Here is a 21,103-nt window from a genome sequence, read left to right on the forward strand (position 1 = left end):
ACTGTGATGTATGGTAAGGAGACGGTGGCACACTAACATGAAGACAGGAGGCTGGAGGTGCCAGTTGAAGATGTTGACAATTTCATTGGGAGTGGCCAGGATAATTAGATGAGTTAATCAGATTGATAGTTCAGGTTGAACAGTTTGGAGACAAAGTTAGTTTGGACATGTGCTGAGGAGGGATAGTGGACAGAGTCGAGAAGGACATGCAGAGGAAAGTTGGGGTGAGAGCCAGAGGCAGATGATCTGCTGTGGCATAACAGTTTCTATGCGCTATACGGCATATGTAGCTCTCCAGAAGACTGGTAACATGTCCTGGGTGTACCCCACCTGGCCCCATGACAGAAGTGGAAATGGATGGATGGAGTTATATATATTTATATTTGTCTCGCCATATAAAGAGGTCAAAGTAACCGTAGCCTAACCTTAAGTGTGAACAACTTGCAAAATCTTGGAGGAATCTGAGCTACCAGCTTCACCATATAATCCTACAGCGAAACAGTGTGTGCAATTTGCAAGGCTGTTACATTTACATCCCTAATACTTTCCCTTCACACTGTTAATCATAAAATGTGTGGCGGTTTGGATGTCTGAATATAAAAATCTTGTGTTATTATTCACTGCTCTAAGATGTACAACATACAGGAAAAATGACTTATGGAAAACTAGCAAATATTGTAGAAACTCAATTACAAAATATAATTTTTTTCTTGTAAAATCCCCACTCGTATGTGACTTTGGCAAATATGTAAATATAAAAAGCATAAAAAAAGTATCAAAACTAACCATACGCTCTGTTGCCAGTTATGAGGTATACCTTGGTAAAAGCAATAGTCCATGGACCTGGAAACCAATGTCCCAAACTAAAGAAGGGACATTGGTTTCCAGGCCTATAATTATATACTTACAGAAAATCCATTAAATGTGGTGCTCCTCAAGGCTCCATCTTAGGTCCTCTTTTATTCCCTTTTCTCTCTCGTTACATGTTACTCTTTGGCTACATCTCTCAAAAAGAGAATATTTATTATTGCCAACATGTGGATCTGCCACGCTGCCACATTAGTCGATAATGCCATGAAACGTTTGACTTATGCTGTATGAAGAAAATCTTTGACTTTTTGGGATGATCGCAAATCACAGATTTAATTTATTTATCATTTGCTTTTAAAGAACTCCATGGATCAGCCAGCACCACAATATAGAACAATAGTTCTAATACCATACTGTGGCTCTAGGTCACTGAGGTCCTCCTCCAAACTTCTTTCAGACCCCAGCTCTTGACTAAGAACCAAAGTTGACAAGACTTTGCAGGGCTCATCCAGAAAGCAGCAATCATTTCTTGAAATTCACCTTTTAGTCAAGTCTGAGGTGCCTCGTAGTTTCTGTCAAGTCCATTGTGAACATGCTGCTCTTTCACTTGTTCTATATTTTCGTATTTGTAGAATTGATTTTCTTTTAATAATTTTTACCTTGAGTTTTTTTAAATTAAAATGACTACTACTACTAGTCTGAAAAACAGAAAATATCCACTGAGCAGAGGTGCTCTGCATAATAGCCAGTCTGCTTCAAGTTGATAGGAAGGCAAGACAGGTAAGACGATAACCCAAATAACTCATTACAACAAAGGTATGCAGAAAAATGTTCCGTCTTGATGAGTCTTGTTTTCTGCAGACGTCAGACGTTGGGTTAAACAACATGAGAGCACGGATAAATCCTGCTGTGTGTGAGTGTCTTGAGGCTGCTGGTGGTCTAATTGTGTGGGGACTTTTTTTGGCACACTCTTGGCCCTTTAGTACCAAACTTTAAACAGCAAGTATTGTTGCTGACCATATCCATTCCTTTATGATCACAGTTGAACCATCTCCTTTATATAAAGCACAATTTCACAGAATTTGAATAATCTCAAACTAGTTTCTTCAACGTGTTTAAAATATTGACTGTACTCAAAGGGCCTCCACAGCCACCAGATTTCAACCCAACAGAGGACTTTTAGGATGTGGTGGAATGAGAAATTTGCATCATGGATGTGCAGCAACTGTGCGATTTTGTCATATGACTATAAACTGAAATCTCTGAGGAATCTTTTTCCAGCACCTTCTTCATGAAGAATTAAGACAGTTCTGAAGCCAAAGGAGGTCCAACCCAGTACAGGCAAGATGTACCTAATATAGTGGCTGGTGAGTGTATATGTGACTTTGTTTTTATTTTTTAATTTGTTATGCACTCTTTGTTCTTTCTCTATATGAATAAAACATGATATACTCTGAACAGTTACCACTTGTGATAAAAAAAAAAAGAAAAGAAAATAAGGTTAATAAAATATGAATCCCCCCACTAATCATTAAGGACTGGATTCACTGCGTGGCTGAGGTGTTAGACAGCGACTGCTTCAGCTCGTGTAATGTTGATCTAATATACCGATTTCTAAGAACAAACCAAAGACTAAAACAACCGTTTCCTCTTGTTTGAGCAAAAAGAATTTGGTTTATGTAGAAACAAGCAATGTTTTGCAACTGGATATTTCCCTCCTCTCCAAAAGAGTTAAAGCTAAAAATAAAAAAAAGAGAAATGAACACCCACCCCGCTGCACCCAGAATTGCCACCACCTGAAAATATTTGCAGGTTACGGACAGAAAGCAAAGGAAACCCGGGCGACAGCTCACAAGGGTGATGGGGAGGTAAGTGTACAGTACATATATATAAAATATAAAATCTGACATATATTTTATATATATATATTAAATTGTGTTAGGATTCAGTATCGTTCACTACACAGCATTAAAGTGGTGTGTCTTCTTATCTTTTTTCCTTCATTTTTCTTTTTTCCAACGCTATCATATAAACCAGAGGAGAGTCAAAACAAAACAAATGAATCAACGAACAAACAAATGTGGGAATAAAATGGAAACTAAGCAACAGACGAAAGGCCTCCGCCCGATCCGATGCCCGTTCCCCGTCCCCCTCCACCCCACAACCACCCTCCCCAGCGGGAGGGGTGAGCTAGCCCGGACGAGGTGGGACAGACCCGTCCAGCTGTACAGCGCAGTGAAACATAACTTACATATTAGCTCATTTTTACACGTACAGTCGTGATCAAGGCACAGGGATCTTCTACAAGTTTTTTTTTTTTTTTTTCAATAAAGTTGTACAAAATAATACATTTTACAGTCTGTACAGGAATAATAGTCCAGCAGTAAAATAAAGACAGACGTACTTAAAGCCAGGAAGGGAGGAGGTGGGAATGGGAGAAGTGAGAGAACAAGACGAAAGGTAAACGGTGTGGAGGTGGGTCATAGTGTGGACAAGGAGGCCTGTGAGTGCATGTGCACGGGTGTGTGTGTTAGTGTGTCCGTGTGTGCTGCCAGGTCAGAATGTCGCATCCAGCCCCGACGAGTCGTTTCTTCAACTTCGTACGTTCCTTTTGCGTCGTCATGCTTTCCTTGTTAAATAAAAATTCCACATATTCAATAGTTGTCAAATAGCAGCAGGAGCAAAGGGGGCGAGGATGTATATATTTTATATATGTGTGTATGTGTGTGTGTGGCTGTTGGAGGTTTAAATGGTGCACAAAGGCAGATCTCACACACACAGTGTACACCCACACACAACATGGGGTAAAAACTAACAAAAACTTAAAAGTTGAATTGCGTTATTACAGGAATATATAATATTTATATTTATATATTTATATATATATATATACATATTTATATACACACATATATAAATATCTATATATATAGCTTGGATTTTTTGCACTGCATGAAGTTCACTGGTATGCATGAGTTTATGCATTGTATGATATTCATCTTGTTTATTTTTTTTTCTTTTTTTCTGTTGTTGTTTTCTGCATCCCTCCTTGGTTGGATTCTTGAAGAGCCGTGTGGTCTTCTGTTAGAGTCACGCTCACGTCCGCAGGCAGCCATTAGTCAATTAGTCCATCTGTCCATCTCTGGGCACAAAACAGCCCTCCTCTGTATCATTTTGCCACCCTCGCTGTCTGCCGTTCCCTTCCTTCGTGTTCAGCACTAGGTGAATAAACTCGTCCCTCTCAGAAGGCATTATTCAATTTAGCCTCTGCCGACTTTGGAAAGCAGTAGAACTTGACTTTTGAAAGGCTCTGTGAGAGTGTATGCGTCTTACTGCTGTATTAAAACCTATCTGAAGTCGTCTCTCATATCTGTGTGTGTTTGTGTACCTGTGAGCATGTGTGTTCATTTAACTGAGAGAGAGCTAAAAGGAGAGTTCGCCTACACTCAGGGATTCCAGTCCTGACCCTCTTTCCTGGGTCAAAGTGTGGCTGAGTACAGCAGTCAGTCCAGGCTGATAGTTGATGATGTGGTGTATCTGTAACAACGTTTCCTTTGTTTTGAAAAGAGTCTTTCCGCTGTTCAGCTTTTCTGCAGTTGTGTTTATCGGGAGAAGCTGTATCGGAGTGGAGGGGAGGGCAAGGCGCTCAGTTGCTTGCTCAGATGTTAGGTGAAGTTGGTGGAAGTGGATGAGTGATTGGCTAACTGGTCGGGAGGGGGTGTTTAGCTAGGTATGATGATAGGTAGTTTGGTAAGATTGGACGCCGCTGCCAATCACAAGAGCTCATACTGCCGTAGGTGCATCCTCTGTATGATGTCGCGACAGTCATTGAAGACGCGGCGGATGTTTTCTGTGTCAACCGCACAGGTGAAGTGGGGATAACAGTAATGCCGCCCGTCTCCGCTGGCTGTGCTGATCCTCTGAGAAAAGAGACACACAAAGACTAGTTGGTACTGACGATGCCCGCAGAGTAACGCTGATCTAAACTTGTCTACCACTTTTTATTATATAGAAGGGAGTATCTGTATATTATCGTTTCTATATTATCATGTATTTTTTTAATGTAACTATTGAGCTGTCATACATTCCTAATATCCAAAGTTAAAAAAAACCTTATGGGCGAAAATCAGAGAACACTTATATATGCAGTATACTCATTAAAATATAATTATTCTAACACCAAACTGAGGGAGAACTTTTTTCCAGTGGCAGGTATTATACTCACCCACTGATACACATTGATAGTTTATGTACTCTGGTGTAGTGACAAAATCTACATCTCTGGGACATAAGCGGTCCATCAAATGCTCAAAAACACTGAAACTATGTTCAGCTCCTTCAGCAGTGCCAGAGTAGAGAGACTGAGTGGAGTTCAAGCCAATTTGGAAACCACATCCCATGTAAATCAGCCTCTAAAGGAATTTTGTCAGGAATATAACTCAAACCTCATATTAGTCTTTTATGTCATATAAAGAATAGAAAAAAGGGAAACTAAAGTCAAAGAGGCAAAACAGGTTTTGCCTCTTTGACTTTTGTACACACCAGAAATTCATCCCGTATGAAGTACTTTGCCCTGGTAACACGGGGATCTTCACCTGGCTCTGGTATTGCTGTTGGAAGAAGAAATCTGGTCACATTCGAGTCACCTTCACGCTGCAGCATTAAATAGTCACACGGTGCAGCACTGTTACCACAGAATAAACCACATTAGAGTTAAACTGGTAAAAATGGCCAATACTTTACTTGATCTCAGGACCGTAACTACTGATTCTCACTGAGCGTGAGGAGAAAAACCTCAGCATGTTTACATATTAACTAGGGGTGCAACGATACACAAAATTCACGGTTCGGTTCGGTTCGATACTTTGGTGTCACGGTTCGATATTTTTTCGATACAAAAAAAATGTTCATGCCTTCTTAATTTGTCATTTATTAAAATTATAAATATATATTTTAACTCAAAAGTACAGTTTTTAAATTTAACCCTAACCCTTGTGCGTGTTTTTTATTTTGACAGCGAATGCGCACCTGCGGACCACTTATGTGCAGCCCTGGTTATTTAGCTCGTCATATTGCAGCCACAGAAATGATTTTGTCCATGAAACCATAAAGCTGCACTTTCTTTTTGCCTTATAGTCTGATTTGTCATAACTTCTCCGTTTTGTGGTAAGCTTTTCTTTGGCTGTCACTTCTTCACCCTGACCTGTCTTATTTGGCTCAGCAGAACTGAAATGCTTTTACACGCTCACTCACATAAGCTCAGCGATTCTCTGCGCGATCAACCTCTCACATGTGTAAGCTGCGGGAGATTTCACTTGTCATGTTTGCATAGTAAGCTAACGATTAATAAGACGATGTCAGAGGAATTGGTGCACAAATTATCATCACTCACAGATCAGTGCTGTCGCTCTCTATACACAGTTCGCACGATTGCAAAGTGAAAACAAAAAAACAAGCGCAAATTCAAACGCGACTTCAATATGTCACATATTGACAGTGGCTCACCGATGCCAATGACATAATTACCCAGCTACATTTCTGAAAGAATGCAAAAGCATTGACATATATTTTTCCTACAATAGCCCGACGGGCAGGGAAGAGATAGATTTTGGTAGCCCGACTGAAAAAAATCGCTAGCTCCAGGACGTCGGGCTAGCGATATTGCAAGCCCTGTATCTGATTGAGGAATCACTCATCTTTGGAAAAGAGAGTTTATTACAGAGAAATGGCTCTTTCCAAAATAAAAGCTATACTATCCGCTTCTTCTGGGCTATATTCTCAGCAGCATAAGGAGAATCATGTGCTAACAGCTGTCTAAATGACTCGGCTAAAGTTAGTAGCATGCTTGCTTTTTTTTGTCTGCTTCCACTTGTCTTTGCACTAGGATGATGTCGGCGTAAATGTGCAGTCATATTCGTTGTGTTCCCACTAGTGCTTTCAGGTTAATCTCGTTGAAATGACCTTAACGCCACAACACGGCAAATCTCCGTTAACGAGCTACCACCGATCACTCCGTGCATGGGGCTAGACGGCCAACACGTTAACGAGCTAACTGCGCTAACACACTAGTTCACACCAATGTAATTGAGCATTGCGTGGCACATCCAACATACTGTTTTACTTTAGTCCATGACTCGCTTACCTTCAGGGTCATACGTCACATGAAAACCAAAATAATTCCAAACGCCAGATCTGAATGAGGTTCAATTTGCCTGTTGCAAGTAGAGCTTAACTTCTGTCTCGCTAGCTTGCCCTGCGCTCTTCCTTCTGACTATGCTGTCTGTGTTGAGCGCTCAGTGGATCTGCGCTCGACAGTGCAGCCTAGGCGGAGTAGTCGAACACAGATTCACTGAGCGCTCAACACAGACAGCATCGTCAGAAGGAAAATTGATAAAATAAATTACAAATGTTGTATTGTTCGATACATATGCGTACCGAACCGAAAGCACTGTATCGAACGGTTCAATATCGATACGAATATCGTTGCACCCCTAATATTAACATGTCAGTGCACTGCGGGCGTTAGCATGTGTGACATTTCGATGGAGCACTCAGAACTCAAACTAACCAAGAGCTCCGGCCGTGAAGTCACACGGACACACGATCTAACTGGATAACAGGAGGCAGAGCCTTCAGTTATCAGGCTGCTTTGCTGTGGAACCAGCTCCCAGGGAGGACTGTATTAGGTGATCATGAACCATCCCTTTGTTATTCTGGCTTTGGCTCTGGTCGGTTTATATGCAACATCTGCACATCATAAAGTGTACTCTCCAGTTTTTTGTTCATGCTGTAGCCACGCTTCCGTTTCTTTGTCATCTCTGGATTGTTTCCCCTCTTTGAGTCTCGGTCTGCTGGTGGTCTCTCTGGAGTGCCTGTTCATAGTGAACTTTTGGATAATACAGCTTCTCCCTCTGATGTTGTACGCTCTCTAACTTGTTCCTTGAGATGAAAGTTGTTAACAGGAGCTATATAAATATTATTGTATTAAAGTGGACAGTTCTGGGGATGTTATATCATCAGGGATAATGTTTGGGGGGAAAAAAAGACTGACAGCAAGATGAAGATGAGCAGATCTAAGAGCGCCAGCCTTACCATCATCAGGCGTAGTGTAGCGTGCAAACTCTGGGAAATACTCCTCAATTTTAGATTTTCCTGCCAAAACCTTCTCAGCAAGCAGGTCCTGTTTGTTCAGGAAGAGGATTACAGAAATGGTCCGTAGCCACCTGCGGAGGGAAGTGAGCAAGTTCAGACCAAGGTTAGTTTCAGACCCAAAACATGTGTTGCTGGAGAGTCACTGTTTTAAAAGTAGAAATTACATTTTAATAGACTTTGGCTGGAGAACACGGCAATAATTTACTCTCTGGAGTTCTGGGTTAAAAAGGTCTTAGAGCTTCTGCCATAAACAGCCCATATGGAGTCAAAGGCGGACATGGTGTCTGCTCAGAGCTTTGTCCCTCTACATATACACCCTGAATCAGAAATTTCACATTTTCTTGATTTTCAGAAGAATTTTTTAGTGCACCGTTCACGTAAACGTATCGAGCGCTTTGTTTAAATTTACTGTACTTATCTCTGAAAAGAAATGACTTCTCTTACCAAACTAGCAAAAGCAGCAGCCCCTCAGATGACAAACCTTCCCAGCTTGATTTGTGTTTTCATTTGCACAGCTAACAGAAAGCTCACATCATGTCTCATGTTCTTTTGATCCTATTTTATCTTTGTTTTTTCCCCCGTATTTCCCTGCTGTGTGCAAGATGGCTTGTAACTAGGCATTCCTCTCAACTCAAAGTAAAAGTTTTATTATTGTATTGTATTGTTGTATATGACTTTCTTTTAGCCCAAACAATGGAAAACTACCAGTCACAGTAATCATATACTTCACTCTTAAGTTGCTCTTATGTCTGCTCCCTTTACCTTCTACATAAAGGGAGCTAGAAAGGGACCAAAGTGTCACAGCATTTAGTTTCTATAGTCTTTTTAGCAACATTTCTTGGCTTTTATGACTCCCTTTTGTCTCCTCACCTTCAAACAAAAAAAGACAAAAACAGAAAAGAAAGAAATGTGTCCAAAGAAAAATTTGTCTCCGACCTGTTGTTCCAAATGTTCTTGAAAAGATTGAGGGCTTCCTGTAGTCTGTTAGTCTGATTATCTTCTCTGATCACCATGTTGTAGCTGCTACTCGCCACCACAAAGATGATAGCTGTCACATCTGCGGCACACAACACAGAGCAGGATTAATAAAACCACTATGAATAAAAATACCCAAAAACTCAAGATACACAACCTTGTTCTCAACTTGGACTTTAAATGAACGCACATGCTTCAATCCAGTTACGGATTGCTGAACACTACATATATATCTGCTTTAGTAACTTTATAAACCCAATGACATGAAAAAAGCAGCAAAGTGAGTGTTAGATACTTCAGAAATAATTCAGGATCATCTCCTACCATTAAAACACTGGATCCACTTTCGCCGTTCATCCCTCTGACCTCCAACGTCGAACATACTGAGAGACAGAGGAAGTTAAAAAGTTTTATATTTACACTTTTAAAACAGTATTAATCCTTTTATTTGACTTTTTTACTTTCGCTCTATCGCACACATCGTGATAAATAAACATTGAGGTTGCTCACTGGAAATTAACTTTGTCTATTTGAAATCTTGTCTCGAAGATCCCAGATGTCAGTACTCTGCATCTTAGCAGGTCCTGAAAAAAAAAAAAAAGGAGTAGGAGGGTTAAAGGAAGCACAAGTGGACAATGAAGCATAAAATGGCAGTAAATGGGCAAGAAGTCGACTTTCGTGAGGAAATAAAACAAATAAAGATAACTGATGCGTGCGTCTTGAAAGTCCATCTAGGGAACAGCATTTAAACTTAAATGCCGGGATGTGTGACACAGTTCATATTATGCACTTATCCGTATTGATACACATTATAAATAAAATAATTTTAAAAAGAAGCTGTGCATATAGTCCATTTTCAATAAGACATACTGAATAATAACACCTAATAATGAATAGTGTTTGTAGATGAGTAGATCTTTTGTAAAAACAGGTCAAAAACAATCAAATTCAAAGTTTTATCTGGCTATCTAAATCAAATAAAAGCAGATAAATTCCACACTCATTTTACTTTTAATTTTTCTATATTCACTTTCCATTTCCCACGGCACTGTTCTTACTCGCTTCTACGCTAATCACAGCTGATTGTACATAAAAATCTAGAAAGTATTCACCAACTATGATTTTAAAAACTGCCACAAATGTGGTAATTATAATTTTCTGCAAACACAACGACACACATTTTCTATATGCAAACATGCCCTGTGCACGGCTCTGCTGCCCTCAGTGGTGATGCGTAATTACAATGCCGTCATGAAGGTCTCTTCATGCTTTCCACGTCCACACGGGTCGTTGGGACGTGAACATCTCCATCTGCACACGCTCGTTTCACGTATGATATGACGTGTACTGCAGTTCACATCCTTTGTCTGGTTCCGGCTACACAGTTAAACACACTCACACTTTTTACTTCTTCTCGAGTTTCCCCAAGATTAAACTTTGACACGTCACAGAAGGGAAGGCACAGGTGCCTCCAAATAATATACACAGAGCATGAGTGTGTCATGATGGGAACCTGAAAATCTGCTTACAGGTTGTTATTGCAATATTATTTGAGTTTGGTGAATAAATGCAAATGTCTGGCAGGCGTTGCTCTGGTGGTTCATCACCTTCAATCCTGTTTGTGTTATTACAGTGAACTAAAACTCAAAAAATGAAAGCTACAAGAGAAAAAAACATTTTGATTAACTGGAATAGAAAACAAAAACTACTCTCCATTTTCGTTTTTGCTCAATTTGAACATTATAGAATATACTAAACACTGGTGAACATTTTTAAACAATAAAATAACAGAATATAACTGAAACTTACAAAACTAAATAAAAATGATAAAAACTGTTATAACTGGTGTTTGAGTGCTGACTGCCTCACCTGATCAGTGGGTGTGTAGTCGTTCTGCCTGACCACATCAATCCGGTCTAGGAAGCTGCAAAGACAACACAAAAGCTTTTAAATCTCAGCTGGAACTGTATAGAAAAAATATATATACAATATTACAATAAAACTAATGTATTGCTTACTTTCACAGTAAATCAGTCCATTTTAACTAACCACAGTAATCTTCAAAATAAAACCTACTGAACTGTAAACGCAACTTAAAATCCTCCTTAACTCACCAACCTATCAGACTGGAAGAGTTTGGCTTCAAAAACGCACACAAACACAGGCCGAGCGCTGCTGCCGAGCACAGCAATGAGAGCTCGGGAAACATGGAGGATATGAGTCCCTGAATGGCCACGAGGGGGCGAGTGTTTGAAATCGCAGCGAGATCAGAGGCAGCCAGTCTGAGTCACCGGCAGCCGTTTGCTCTGTCAGACTGAAGAAGCCTCGTCAATGGAGCTGCTGTAGTAGTACTTGCACAGAAGGAGAAGTGTGTGTGTGTGTGTGTGCGTGGGTGGGTATGCAGGCCTACAGCGCGTTCATATTTTGAAGAGCGCCTACCCAAATGCATGTTAATGGTCTGTGTGAACGGGTGTATGCTTTCAAGGTGTGTGAGGCAGCCTGACGACTCTTTCGGAGTTGTCTGGACCACAGACACTTTTACACTAGTACCCGTCGTGTACATGCACACCAGCATTAATAAGATTTTCACACAGGAAAAAAAAACAACTTCCCTATCATCTCCCTTCGAGCCACTGCACATGCATGTAAATAAAATGAAGGTGGAAAATTAAACTTCCAAGCTGTCCAGACGGGACTTTCAGATGTAAAGAGGTAAACATTATCAAAGAAGAGTTGCTCAGCTGTGGCATGGAAAGAGGAGTGAGCTGAATTCAGGCCAGTTATACCGAAAGGAATTTGGTGATTATCTTTAAGCAGCAGTGTCGCACTCGCCTGCACTGATCGAGCACAAGTGCTGCAGTTTTCCTACAGAAACTGAGCTGAAAACTTCACAATCGCAGCTTTAATATCATGCAAATGTTTCAATCACGGATTCTGCTCTCAAACTTAAACATTTGCATATTAAACTTTAGCCCTTCCTCGTGTGTGTTACCATGTTATATTAAACAACAAGATCTCAAGTAAATACTGAATGGACGTGAAATGCAGTACAAATAATTACAGGGTCTCCAACAGATATAGCTTGAAATGCAATGGGAGTCTTTCTGTAGAAAGAAACTTGAAAATTACCTCCATACAAATTGTTAAAATAAAACACCAAATATGCTAAATGTACTTTATTGTACCTTATTGTACTTTAACCTTAATGTACTTTAATGTACCTTATTCTGATGCATTTCTACTTCACAAAATTCCGGAACAATATTTAAATATTAAAGCTTTCCCCTGAGCAGCATGTTTTAAGCAGGGATGAGGGTTATAGTGCAGTAGTGTTAAAGTGTAGCCACACAGTTAATGCTTGCTAATTTAAAAAAAAAATGAACAGACATGGCTTTGATGTGTTAAAGCACTGCTTGCAACTTCATCTAACCAATTTTATTTTAAATCTCTGCAAAGCTTCACCAACCAAAATGCTTTAAGTAATCCCTGACTGCTTGTTACAGAGTAGTTGCTAACATACTGCGTTCCCACTCTGTTCCCCGGCCCGCCCGGCTGTCTGCTTTGAATAATTGTCTACGCTCTATTCTTACAACTAGCAAGGCAAGACACTGGCCTGCAGCCGCCTCTCAGAGAACAGGTATGCAGCCCCCTCTGAGATAACTAGGAATGTTGCGGGCAGGGGTGAAATGTGACAGAAGGGCTGCAGGTAACACACTGAGAGGAACGGGGGGCTGCGTCTGCAGGCGCTACAGTGCTGGACAAACGGACAAAAAGACCCCTGAGCCAGGAAGGAGAGGGAGGAGAAAGGGTTCGCAGAGACAAAGAGCGGGCCATGCGCATTTCTCTGCACAAATGCGCACTGACACAGATATTCATGTAAAACACACAGAAAGACCATTAGGCAGTCAGCCGGTCTGGTACCAGCCGCTCTCTGCAGGGGCCAAGTGGCTCAGGTGCTCCCACACCTCAGCACCTTCGAGTCAAACTTCAGCCCATAACATTACATTATTAGTGAGCACCTCAACAACAAAACTTTCATTTTGGGTGAAGGTGAAAGCTACAGCTCTAATGATGAGAGTTAACATGCCTGCCCCCAACATCTGCTGAGGCCAAAATCTTGTTTATCTACAGCTCCGGTCTGAGGCATCAACACGCCCAGGACAAACACACTGCTCAATTTTTAGCACTTCTCCCTATTAATAGGAGAAGTGCCAATAATAACCATGCCTACTAAGATGAACTAAATAATAGTGGCTGCCCCAGTAACAGAGAGGTCTACGGTGTTATGTATATCCACAGGGTTATTCTGGGTAGCAGACAGGGTGACTTAAACTCTGGAAATATACACAGGTCACTTGTCTGGTAGCTAAAAATGACCCAGTATTTACAAGAAAAGCTAAAATTCATTCTTCTGTTTTCTTTGGGTTTCTTTTCTTCTTCTTTTTTGCAGATACAATAAATGTAGGCCACGATTGTGGAAAAATGAAAAATAAATACTCTAGCATTTACATATTTTTAAAATGTCATATTTACTTCAATTCTTTATTTGGATTCATTGTTTTATTGCCACACAAACAACCCTGAAGGATATTTAAATATGCTTGTTCAAATGTATAAAATAAAAATCACATGTTTTATCAATTATATTTTTAAAAATAGACTTTTTTTTAACAAAAGTTCAATTACCAAATTTCTTCTATATTATTGCTACAATAATTAAAGCCTATTGGACTGCTATGAAAACACCTTTTAACTGGATCTGCTTTGCACGTGTAATTTTGAACATGATGAAGTTGTTTTTGTTTTTTTCATGTGTTGAAAAACAAACAAACAAAAAAAACGTAACAGCAGCGGCGCACTGTCCCAACATAGCTGACAACACTCCCATAATGCATTTATCTTGTAAAAGTGGCAGTATTAGAACAAAGGATTACTCAGATTATGAGCTTTCATACGTCCTCATCTCTACTCAGTATTAGATTACTCTGATACACAACTGTGTCGTCCGGCCTGCAACCTTACAGCTGGTAAGGATAAAACAGAAACAGATCAAACGTAACAGGACGGAGCAGGTTTTTATGTTTTTAGGGAGCCAAATTTTCAGATCATAGTACTTTAATTTTAAATTACCTTCATATGAGAAACAGTTATGAAATGTCTCTTTAAAAAAAAAAAAAAGCCAGTATTTGATCAAAGAACACATTAACTGTGTTAACAGTTTAATAGTACCAGAGTAATAATTAAAGTATTTTAACCTGTATCAGGGTTTGTAGTATAACAAGATACAAACACACAGCATCTGGAAAACTTTGCCCCACCGCGTCCGAGCAGCTCCGCTGTGTGACAACACACACGCAGACACACACAAATCAGCGAGCAGGATTGCGTCCCTAAAAAGCGCCTCTTTCCACATCTCCTCAAATCTATTCATGTCCAAGCAAGTTTTCAGAAGTTCAACCACCATGTCTTTACACAAAAGTAAAAAATGAAGACGCTCAAAAACCTTTACAAATACAGAAAATGCACATTCCCGAGAAGCTGATTAACAGTAAAACTGTAAAACAGGAAAACTGTGAAAACAAATTAAAAGATTATTAGAAGTTTACAAAAAAAAGGATACATTTTAAAATTGTAAATTTAAGTATTAAATCCTTAAATATAGTTTAGTGTCAATTTTACTGACAATAATTTGGCCATTTATTAACACTTAAATTTGTTTTTTCAGATTTACAAAAAATGCAGTTTAGTATTTTTTTTTACGTTAACAGGGCTTTAAATTGTGTCTTTATTGTTGCTGCAAATCTCACTGCAGACACTCAAACGTGTCACTTAAGGCGCCTGAAATCAATCTCAGCTGCACGAGAGAAAACTGAAGCTTTACAAGCCTCTGAAGCACCGAGCCCACTCAAAAAAATAAATACAAAAAAACCCAACAAAAAAATGGTCTCGGTGCTTCCTCAAGGTGGAGGTAATAGGTAGGTGGGGGGAGGGGGACGGTGCAAGACTTGAGGGGGTTACCGCTTCTTTGTACGTTAGCGCTTCACACTGCGACGAGCTGACCAAACCGAAGGCTTCGCCAGCCGATCCTTAATCAAACACACACCACATCCAGAGAGAGAGGGAAGAAAGAGAGAGAAGGCTATGTCTGACATTACAGAGCTGCTCCAAAAATAGCTCCCTGGCGCCCTGGCCTCCAGCTTGGTTGTCATGGCGACAGAACCACAGGCGCTATAAATAGACAATCGGCTCCAAATCTTGTGCTGCTGGAGAGAGGCCAGAGAGAGGGAGAGACAGACAGAGAGAGGAGAGGGAAAAGAAGGGAAGAAAGGCAGAAGAAGGGGACAGAGAGGAATGGAGCGAGCAACAAAGAGACAGAAAGAAAGAAATTCAGGGAATGGAGTGGGTTAGAGGAAACAGAGGGAAAAGTGCGCGAGAGAAGAAAACGACAAAAAAATAAGGAAGGCAATTAAAGAACTAACACACGAGGAAAACAGAGAAAAGTGAACAGATTATAAGAGTAGGAAAGGTAGGAGGAGACGAGAACAGAGTGAAAGAGAAAGACAAAAAGAGAACGAAAGAGAAGAATCAAAGATAAAAATAAAAAAAATGAACAGGATAGTGAAACATTAATAAAAGAATGGAAAGTTTAGAGGAAAAAAAGAACATAAAGAGAAAAGTAAAAGGAGAGCATAAAAACTTTAAAGAAACTGACAAAGATGGGAAAGAAACGTGACAAAAAATGAAATTAATTGATGAACAAATGATCAGAAATCAAAGAATAAAAGAAAGCAAAAAAGAAACAAACAAGAGCATGAAGAAAACTTTTTAAAGCGAGACAAAGCCCAGAGAAAAGTCACGAAGAAACCTTAAATGAGGCATAAAAATGAAGAAAACCCCCCAAAGGACCAGAAAGGAAAATACAAATCCCGTACAGTAAAGTAAAAAAGAATACAAAACTCAATGAAAGAAAGACAACGACAAGAAGAAAAATAAAGGAAAAGTAACTAAGTAAACACGAGACATCTAAACAGCATTCAGAAAAATCACAAGACGGCGAGATTACAGCAGCAGCAGCAGCAAAGTTTCCCACAGCTGCCCGTCTCCAAACACATTTACACATTTAACATCTGCAGCTTGCACACACCTGGAAATTTCATTTAAACATCTTCAGGATAACACACAGTGACACTGCCACCCCATCAAAACACAAAAAAAATCAGTTCGTCTTTGCCCCCATCCCTCATCTCCCCTCCCTCCTCCTTCAGGATGAGTCAGAGACTCAATCTCAACCATTTTCTGTCCCTGCACAAACACCGCCACACATCACGGAGAGACAGAGAGAGGCGAGAGCAGAGGAAGGACGGGGGGAGAGAAGAGGAGTACGAGGGTGCCAAAGAAGTACTTTAGGGGGACTCTGGCACATTATCGCTGGGATAACGTTTCAAAGAATCCACAATTAATAAACACGGTGGTAACTCTCGGCCGGTATCATGGCCAGGCGGCACAAACGTAACGTCTCTGAGTGACTTCTCCTACAGTTACAAACACCCCCAATTTAAAAAAAAGACACTCCTAACATTTGAGAAGAAGAAAACCAAACAAAATATATAGCAGAGATTAAAAATCCACTACATCTGGTGTTGCAAATCTATGGCGTGGCGCTGTTTATATTATTTTATGCAAAATCCTGACGTTATTTTGCATTATAGATGGCACAACTAATTTTTAACAAAGTAATAGAAAATTACTTTCCCCCCCAAATACATTATTACTTTATCCACTTTAATATATGAACAAATGGAACATTAGCATTTCATTGGGGCTCATGTTTAAGATTCTATGTATTTTTTTTGTTAGTAAAGTGTTGCATATGGAAGGAATGCTTCATAAAATAATGCATAAAAAAGTCTGTTTCGCAAGAGTCCTTCAAAATAAAAGCCTGTAAAAACAAAACATCTTCACTCCCAGCTTCAGGTCAGGTACTCCTCGTCATATTTTAACACAACGGGTACCTCTATACTGTCATTTAAAAATAAAAAAGCAGTCAGACAATAAGGTAACAGGAGACCTAAACAATATACAACATCAATATCGTTCTGGTTCAAGAGACTAAATAATTAATTTATCCAATTTTACGTTGTTCCGTGTTTACTAAGCCACATACCAGGAGCTGTGCACCGGCTACTATACCAGCAACTTGTCCGTGTCTGATTACAGCAGTTTTTTGTTTTTTTTGTTTTTTTTTACTTGACCTCAGTGTGTCGACATGGCTGAAAAGCTCAAACAATTATGCTTGCCTTACATGCTTGTGCATATCCTGGAAGAAAGTTCACGCTCTGCATCAAATCATTTTTATCAATCGTTTAAAAAAAGAAATAAAAGTCGGTCTGACAGCTTCAGCAAATGCTTAAAAAACATTTTCTCTCAAATTAGCTTTCATTTATATTTTTCACAGATTGAGAATAAAAGCAGCTACGTAATGTGTTCTCGTGAACTCAATTAACGTTATTTCACTTATTATCTGTTTCCTGACAGCTCCACTCCACACTGAAGGTGTGTGTAAGGAGGTGAGACAGGAAGAAAGAGGGTAGGTAAAGAAGAATGACGGTGTAAATGACAGCAGGGTCAGACAGATGAAACAAGACCCCTGCGGAGGAATTACATGAATAATGTACTTATTTTTGGATGTACAGTTTGTTACATGTTACAAAGTCAGGGAAGCAAATGTTTAAGTTCAGGCTGATGTTGCCTTAAAGTTAAAAGAATGATCTCCAGTCAATTTTTTCCTCTCGGTGTGAGGAACAGAGCTTACAGGAAAACAATCTTCATATGATCAGCAATGATCATAAACAAACACAAAATGATTCATGGTATTTTCAAAAAATCCACAAAAGGTGAAGACTGTGTAAAGCTTACAAAGGACTTGTGCTAAAGTATGTACAGTTTTGTTCACTGTTTCCAAATATGCAGTTGTCTCCAACTGGTCAGCAACATCTCATTATTGGCTTAGTTTTCCATAACTTCCTTTTGGCCACATGTTTGCATTATTTCTTTGTCTTTAGGCCACAAGTACAAGCGTCTTTCTACTTCTCATTTGAAGGAAGGGCTCAGATTTGGTGGCAATCTGCTTTTTAGAGATGGAGGAGACGATGCCTCTGCAGACAAAAAGCAAGCTGCCACTTAGCTTAGAAGCATATCTGTCTCTGTCCAAAGATGAAATCTGCTTACCACCCACACTAAAGTCTTACAAAACATGGAAAAAAGGTGTAACCTTTAGATGTTTCACTGAGATGACAAGAAGCTACAACTAAGGACATGACTTTAAAACAGTTAGTTGATCCTCCAATAAGCCATAATAATATCAAAAATAAAAATAAAATAAAAGAGGTGTATTATAAATAAATATTTGCAAAAATATGTGCAAGACTCGACATATTTAAAATCAGGTACTTATTCAACAATTAATTGTGATTTCTCTTAATTTGGTAAATTAATGAGGAAAAATCCTGAAATTTACAGAGGTTTAGGTAAAAAAATAAAATCTCAAGAAAAATGCGTGAAATTTATGATATTATTGAAAAAGTTTGGGAATATTTTTGAGCAATATGGCAGTATTTTCAAAAGATTAGCCATGCTGCACTTTTTACAATTGCATGTTGTCATACAATAAATACCACATAAATAAAAGAAACCACACAAATATTTAACCCTCTCTGAGTTAACAAGTATCTAACACTTAAACAAGTCTCTCTTTTTAATCCCTCTCTTTTTTATGGCATCTTGTTGAGTGTCCTGTAGCCACAGAGCCTCCTCCACACTGCCATACTACCTGGCCAGATTACCCAGCATGCCCTTAGGGGAAAAAAAATAAAGCAAACCTTATATTTCCTAAAGTTTATAAAATTGGGAACAGCAGTCAGATACGTTTCAACTTGATCTTTGATCCAATTAAATCTTTCTTAAAATAATAATATAATTTGCGCTCACCATACTGAAGCTTTGGACAGGTGATATTCCCCTTTCACAGAGGTTTTTAAAAATGCTTTACATTTCTTATGATGATAAGAAATGTAAGGGTTATTATAAAATAAACACTTGTTGCTAACCCCAACTGCAAAAAAGACTATATTTGAATAGTCCATCTTATATTAGGAATGATGCTGCATGCCATTTGAAGTGGAAAGTCAGAATTCCACTGGATTTTCAGCTCAAACGCCCCCTCCAGTTGGACTTCCCACTCGGAAAGTCAGCAAAGTCACACCAACTCCAACTTTGGAATCCAACATGGCAGCAGCAGTAAAACTGTAGAAAGTGCAGTCTGTACTACCACTGTTGTGTATTTGTGACTCGCCAAATAAGGCCTACAAAACCTCTAACGTCCCACTTTGACATGATGTGGAAGCTCGGCAAAAATAAAAGCAACTTTTCTTTCTTTTAAACATCTGTTTCTTATAAATTTGTGTCTTAAATCTCAAAGAATCCCTCTTATTTTCTGGATATATGTACCATTTTTGTCTTGCAAATTTTACCACTGCAAGCCTGGATATTTGCAAGGTTAGGAATATTATACAAATAATATAAGAAACTTAGAATAATACCCCTGGCTGTACTATGCCCATAGATTTGTGATTTATGCATTTGTCTGACATGCAAAAGATCCCTGGTTCAAGACGAGCAGGAGACAAAAAACCCTCGGAGATTAGGTCAGGAAGGATAACCAGCATAAAAATCATAAATCAAGTATGGGAAGCCATCCACTGTGGCATGCTGTTTGTTAGCAAGGGAGCGCCCAAAAGAAGCTTGGATTCGCCTTTGTTATGTGTATGAGGTAACAGAGTCTGTGAAGTGATGAGTAAAGCAATTTGAAAAAATAAATAAATAAAAATTACGATTTTTTTCTCTTTTCCACTTATCTTGAAAATTCTTACACTTACAGCGACACTTACACACTGCTATACTGTATATGATGAGACAATAGAAACCTGACAAACCCTTCGCCTCAGCCCTGTTGGGCAGAGGGGGCAACGAGGCACTGAGTGGACTTTGCATTTGAACATCTTACAGTTAGAGTGCATCCTCAATGCATAGGGGAAAAACAGCAACAATAATGATGCATCACGGCGGAGCATGACGGAGCAAAAAGAGAACCGGTGAAGCTTCAGTGACTTCCTTCTAATCACACAGAGACAAAGCATCAGTGCCATGTCAACTTCTTCTTCCCTTTTTTTTCCTGATTTTATCCCCCCCCCCCCCCCCCCCCCCGATCATGACACGGGTCAGGTGATCTTTGCAAAGAGAGAGGCAGGAGGTGTACATGGTGGGCCTCACTTTTCCTGTGCTGATCCAGGGTTGACATTTTCATTTAATGCTAACAACCTTCATCAATAATGCTGAAGTTGTCTCTCTCTTCTAACACAGTCGCTCATTCTTTCTCCTTCTGCAGCCTGCCTGGGTTAAAAATAGCTCTCCCCTCTCTCTTTCTCTGCTTCTCCGTTTACATAAGCACACAGAGGGGGGAGGGGAGCACTTCCGGTCTGGCCACCCAGCCCAACATCTGATCCATCATAACACTGGGGCTGCTGGGTGTGGAGAAGAGGAGAGGAGAGGAGAAGAGAGGACAGAGGAGAGGAGAAGGGAGGAGAGGGTTCCTGCAACAGAGGAAAACCCTCATTCAATTTCAATCTCTCTTTTCGATCTTTTGTCATTTTCAATCGCTGTCTCTCCTCAGATGCGTGAAACGCCGCATGTGTTCAATCACACTTCTTACAGTGATGGTTTTTCATGATCATCTCACTGACAGCCTGTGCTGTCAGCCCACCCGCCTCCCACAAAACATAAGAGTGCCACACACACGCAACTGTGACTGCGACAAACAACTGTGGTCGCATTTGCAACATGGAAATGACATGCATACACACCCCCCAATGACAACATACGCTCACAAAGACAGTAACTGAGTAACTAAAGTAACTGAGTACACTCATCAAAAATACGGCACAAAGTACAACTTCACATGCAGTAGAACTTATAATTCTACTTTTTGGAAATGTATACAGAATTCACTCCTCATTCATTTGATTGCTTGAGTTACTACAGTGAGATTTTATGTAAAACATGCCACACAGAGCTGAAGGTGGACTTGGTGGCATGTAGTCCCTACAGATTA

General features: G+C 39.7%; 1 protein-coding gene across 4 annotated transcripts in view; it reads right to left on the reverse strand.

Moving 5' to 3' along the window:
* Positions 1 to 3,107: 3,107 nt before the first annotated feature.
* The window catches only part of LOC147331293 (guanine nucleotide-binding protein G(s) subunit alpha-like), a 56,190-nt gene continuing 38,194 nt past the window's right edge, over positions 3,108 to 21,103 (reverse strand). For 3 of the 4 annotated variants that reach the window (XM_086293521.1, XM_086293522.1, XM_086293520.1), the window contains 7 exons: positions 10,807 to 10,861; positions 9,448 to 9,521; positions 9,262 to 9,320; positions 8,899 to 9,019; positions 7,903 to 8,033; positions 5,353 to 5,420; positions 3,108 to 4,730 (listed from right to left, as the gene is read on the reverse strand). In XM_086293521.1, the coding sequence (XP_086149647.1) occupies positions 4,584 to 4,730; positions 5,353 to 5,420; positions 7,903 to 8,033; positions 8,899 to 9,019; positions 9,262 to 9,320; positions 9,448 to 9,521; positions 10,807 to 10,861 (655 nt within the window). In that variant the 3' untranslated portion in view covers positions 3,108 to 4,583. Of the gene's footprint in view, positions 4,731 to 5,352; positions 5,421 to 6,880; positions 7,750 to 7,902; positions 8,034 to 8,898; positions 9,020 to 9,261; positions 9,321 to 9,447; positions 9,522 to 10,806; positions 10,862 to 21,103 lie in introns of those variants that run through there. The other variant, XM_086293523.1, reaches the window with a different exon arrangement.

The sequence above is a fragment of the Aulonocara sp. 'chitande type north' Nkhata Bay genome, linkage group LG5 (genome assembly GCF_057382095.1).
Source record: "Aulonocara sp. 'chitande type north' Nkhata Bay isolate Kocher_YH1m ecotype deep benthic linkage group LG5, A_spYH_male_GT1.1, whole genome shotgun sequence".
NCBI lineage: Eukaryota > Metazoa > Chordata > Actinopteri > Cichliformes > Cichlidae > Aulonocara > Aulonocara sp. 'chitande type north' Nkhata Bay.